The sequence below is a fragment of the Eriocheir sinensis genome, chromosome 23 (assembly GCF_024679095.1).
Source record: "Eriocheir sinensis breed Jianghai 21 chromosome 23, ASM2467909v1, whole genome shotgun sequence".
Classification (NCBI taxonomy): Eukaryota; Metazoa; Arthropoda; class Malacostraca; order Decapoda; family Varunidae; genus Eriocheir; species Eriocheir sinensis.
In genome coordinates, this window is record NC_066531.1 from 760,568 (window position 1) to 765,764 (window position 5,197).

Here is a 5,197-nt window from a genome sequence, read left to right on the forward strand (position 1 = left end):
AATGGACCTAGAAAATGAGGATATCGGGAAGGTAAGTAATGGCGATGGCAATATAATTGAAGCATTTCTTTTCGAGCCTCCTCGTTATACCGTTTACTTGCAGACACTCTTTTCTGTCTCTTGATCTTCCTTCTTGTTTGTTATGCTTTGTATTATATTTCGCTGTAAGTCACATGATTAGGAAAGTACAATACACAGAACTCTCTTTCTTATAAGTGCAGATTGGTTAGCACCTAAAAGGTCTCTGGTTTGTCGAAGACTAAAAAGTGCGTCAACTCCTCTGTTTCTTAATTTTATACCGGACTTTTTTTTTTTTTTGCCGAGTCATGAGCCGCGTCTCCTTAACAACATATTCATTTTGTCAGTCATTTTGATTCCCCGTAACAACTTTTTCGAGAAAACCTCGGTGAAAAGAACTCAATGGGCGCCTGTGAACATCTGCTTCGTCAAAAGGGAGTGAGTGTCCGGGGACCTGATCACTAACCTGGACTAATGGCGTGAGATTCTGCATAAAGAAGTGAGATCAAAAGTTCCTTGATAACTCTTTGAACTCATTATTATATTTTATGCTGAAAGGATTACTCCAAGATATGAAAAAAAAAAAAAATGGGCCTCGAAATTTTTTCCTATACAGGTATTTAAACCCCCAAAAGATTTTCAGTTTAGTTCCTTAGGTGTCATGATACTCCTACACTTTTTTCAATCAACAGCCTCTCTGATTCATTAACCCGTCCGCTGCGATTGACACGGATTTCGCCTTCACTGGTAGCCTGGTAACATATGCTCCCGGGTCCTTCTGTGCCTCTGTGGTGGGCAGTGGAGTGTTTCCCATGTGGTATTGATATGCTGGATTTTCCCTCCCAAGATGCATGACCTCACATTTTTCTCCACTAAATTGGAGCAACCACTTTTTGTTCCACTCCTGTAGCTTGGTGATGGAATGGCTTCTTGTAGGAAATCCGCATCCAAGGGGTTAATGATATCGTTAACGCTACACTGGGCGATGGTGGGACCAACATGGCCTTGACTGCAGCAACCTAGCGGCAAAGGGTCAGCTAGATGAGGTGTCTCTGTTAGGAAAGATAAACAGGCAACGGTCAGCTGGATGATTGGTCAGCCTCCAGCGCTGGTCTTGGCTCAGTAATCCAGTGGTGCGTGTTTGTAGTAGCGAGTCTTGCTTCCCACGACTCTGTGACTCTTTTACAAGTAATCTTTTAAGGTGTGTGTTCGATATGGACTAACCTTGATTACGTGTGTGTGTGTGTGTGTGTGTGTGTGTGTGTGTGTGTGTAGGTAATTTTAGGAGAGAGAGAGAGAGCGAGCGAGCAAGCAAGAGAGAGAGAGAGAGAGAGAGAGAGAGAGAGAGAGAGAGAGAGAGAGAGAGAGAGAGAGAGAGAGAGAGAGAGAGAGAGAGAGAGAGAGAGAGAGAGAGAGAGAGAGAGAGAGAGAGAGAGAGAGAGAGAGAGAGAGAGAGAGAGAGAGAGAGAGAGAGAGAGAGAGAATCAAGCTCATCCATGTCCCGTTGTGGCCTGTTTTCAGCTTCGGGTCACGCAGTGCAGCGGTGAACAACGCCAGGCCACCTTGCGCCACCCAGAAGGTTTTAATTTGTTTTATATATTAGCTTCAAGTCTGCCCTGAGGTAATTTTGACTTTTTACTCACCCGACCCGGTAATATCGAGGCGGGGAGCTTGATAAAAAAATACAGCATCAGGCTTTGTTTTCTAGGGATTTAAGTATGTGCTGTAGTTCTACGATGTATGTTTTAGGGTTTGTAGAGCTGGACCCGCATCCTACCACAGGGCAGGAGGGGATATTGTAAGAAATATACGCTGGTATCATAAGACACTTTCGCTTCTCACATCAGCTATTTCTAAAGGTCAAAGAGGGGGTTAATCAGGTTCTAATGAGTGTTTTTTTAGGCTCATGGTACAGAAGAAGGGTCAAACTACCAGCAGGGTCATAAAACTACCCATGGAAATGCCCACAACTCCTACGAAAGCCTTGTCAAATATGTGTTCTTGGGCGGCGAAATGTCTTTTAATCTGCTCTAAAAATTCTGAGTAGTAATTCGTAAAATGTAACGAAGTCTTCTCTCGGATATTACTTTTACTTCCGATCATTTTTTTTCTAATGCCCAAACTTCCTCGGATCTAAAGGCTTCACTAAGAGCACAGTATCATCAGCTCCCAAAATAGCCCAAGTCTGAACGCTACTGTGGAGTTGGCCTTGTGCCAGACAGGTGCTGGAGCGAGCGGGGTCGAGGGGTAGCGCTCGACGAAGGATCACCAGGGTTCTAATTAGCAGTGCACGTATTTCCACTTCGTTGGCGCCGGCCCCGCAATATCCTGGCTATATCAGGCTGTTACGGACCTCCCTGGCAGTGCTGGAAACGTTAGAGTCCACAATACGAATGTCCGGACTCATGACCGAGGGAAGTTGCCCGCGTGATGTTAAGGTATATTAAAGTGGAATCGTGCCTATGGGTGGTATTATATAAGACACTTTCACTTCTCACATCAATTATTTCTAATGGTCAAAGGAGGGGACAGTCGGGTTTTAAGGAGTGTTTCTTTAGGTTCACGATATAGAGGAAGGGTCAAACCACCACCAGGGTCATAAAACTATTACTGGAAATGCTCAAAACTCCTACGAAAGCCTTGTCAAATTATGTGAACTTGGGCGACAAAGCTTTTAACAATGTCGCGGTTGTCATGCTCTGAAATGTTAAGATGGTAACGGACTGTCGCTTCTTACAGGCCAGATAAGAAATTACGGCACTCGGAGAAGACACCGTGGAAGGGAAAAGGCTGAGTTTCATTGGCATCGCTCCAAGACAAACAGGCTGCAGACCAAGAGGTAAACAAGGCCGCAAGGAGGAGAGCAAAGTCACAGTGGCGCAGACAAAATGTTCCTAAAACAGAGGCGACTCACCTCATTGCCTGAACTAGAGGCGCATGTCACTGAAGAAAAATAAAACTTTGCAGATTTTTTTTTCTTTTTTTTATCGTTGTTGCCTATTGCGCCGGTAGGCATCTTCCCGGTGGGGCCTGATGGTCGGCCCAAGGCTTCTTCCAGGTGGGGCCTGATGGTCGGCCCAGCCCGTTCTGGCGCAGGCGAGTGTTTATAGTGGCGCCATCTTGCATTGGCTCATGCTGCCCCCCGGAACTCGTTCTTGATTCGCTTGGACGGCTTCCTCTAGAGTCCGGGTTGATGGGTGGTCTTCAGGACAGCATGTGGGTAGTTTTTCAGATGTGTATAAAATTTGAAAAATATTGAGATTAACAGAATTACAGCATTTACAACGTTGAGGATATCAACAACATATATAAATACTTCCTTTGAAGGCGATTCAATGCAACTTTTAAACCAGTAGCTGCGGTGATCATGTTTCTTAAAGACCCCTCTTAGCGATTTACTGTAATGAGAAAAAATCATCACCCATACCAACCATTATAATATATATCTATGTATTAATGCATTTGTGATCAGTTTATGTATCCTCTATTTTGGGGGGTTTATAGGCAAGAATTTGGCCCGTCTCTGGTATACTGTAAAGCCACATATATGGCCCGTCGCTGCTACCGGGTTAATACATAACTTCATAAAGAAATTTGCCATTAACAGGTAAACAGAACCTCTAATAAAACAAAGGGCCTTCACTTTCCACCTATAGAACGTGTATCGTAGAGCAATGTAGGTAAAGAAAAGAGCGAGTTAAAACAAAGACGAAATGATAAAGTCAGACTTGTCCGGTCACTGGAACAACCTCAAAGCGCCACTCCCTGATAGCTGAAAAACTTGAGAACAATCTTGAAGGCGCGAGATGAAAGAGTGAAAATGTGGCGGCGGCGCTTCCTGTTGTGTCCATAATTACTGGTCGTGGCTTTGCGCTCGGCACCAACAAAGTCGCGCTGTCAGAGCAAGCCGCCAATACGGTCTGTTATTTACTTTGTCATTTTCACTGTAAGAAATATCAAAACTTTAAAAAACGCTGGATATAACTCAGGCTTACGGGGCTACTATTACACTGGGCAAATTTTCCGTGGATCTTCAGTCAAACCACGATTTCCGCTGGCGTGGTTTTCATTTCTATCTTGTTATTGCTGATGATGATGATGGTGAGTAATACCGCCGTCCTTCAGTGAAATCTACCGTAGCTTTGGAAGATCGTGGACACGTCAGACAACCACGGAAATATGAGAACCACGCCAGCGGAAATCGTGGTTTGACTGAAGATCCACGGAATATTGCCACTGCCTCTATAGATCTATTCTAATTTTCATGTGGAAACCGAATTCATGGAACCGTAGGCTTTCCTGCTTCCCGTTTCCTAGTATTCCCGCATGTGGCCAGACAGCAAGAGGACGGATGGCGAGAAGACTCCATCCCAAACACCTTCCAATCCTTCACTGTTCGCCGAACCCTTCCATACTGCGCAACGAATCATATTTTATTTCTATCTTCCTGTCGAGTGAAGGGCCGTGAAGAGCAGGGGCCGTGGACGCTAACAAAAGCTGGAGCATCGCACGCAGCAGAGCGCCTACTCGTCCGTGTGACAAGCTTGAAAATTCTCGCGGCGCACACACACACACACACACACACACACACACACACACACACACACACACACACTAGCGAGGCCTGGAAATATATGTAAACAAGAGAAGACAAGCTTGACTCTGATGGCCGCGGTGGTGCGTGTTGCTCCAAGGGAAAAAAAATAAGGCAAAAAGTGACCCACAAAGCCTGTTTTTATGCTGAGGGTGTTAAACAAAGATTTACTGCCCTCCTGAACCCGGCGCGACCCAGGCCCGGACACGCTGCACACGCCTCCAGCACCGCCTTCCTCGACCAAGGCAAACTCGATTATTGTTTTTCTCAGGATCGTTTAGCATCCAGTGAAAGCTTAAGACATTGTAGGATAAGTACCACTCCATGTGTATTCTTTAGATCATGCTTTGTCCTAACGGCAGCCACAGTGAGCCTGGCACGTTGAAAGGCCAACGAATTCCTGGATTGAAAGAGGGAGATAAAGTGAGATTGTGTTCTCAGATCCTACATTTTTTGAGTTTTTTTTTTTTACTTTAGACCATTATTGATTTTTTTTTTACATTACGTAACGTAATGTAATGTAACGCAATGTAGTGTAAGTGCTGAGGACAACACTCCAGCATTCTGGATATATGCAGAATACAA

At 44.8% G+C, this 5,197-nt stretch overlaps 1 protein-coding gene across 1 annotated transcript in view; it reads right to left on the reverse strand.

Annotated features, from left to right (window-relative positions):
- Positions 1-336: 336 nt before the first annotated feature.
- The window catches only part of LOC127002315 (dopamine D2-like receptor), a 26,568-nt gene continuing 21,707 nt past the window's right edge, over positions 337-5,197 (reverse strand). Inside the window, exon 2 of the mRNA XM_050868124.1 lies at positions 337-1,070. Coding sequence (XP_050724081.1) covers positions 1,056-1,070 — 15 coding nt within the window. The 3' untranslated portion in view covers positions 337-1,055. The remainder of the gene's footprint in view (positions 1,071-5,197) is intronic.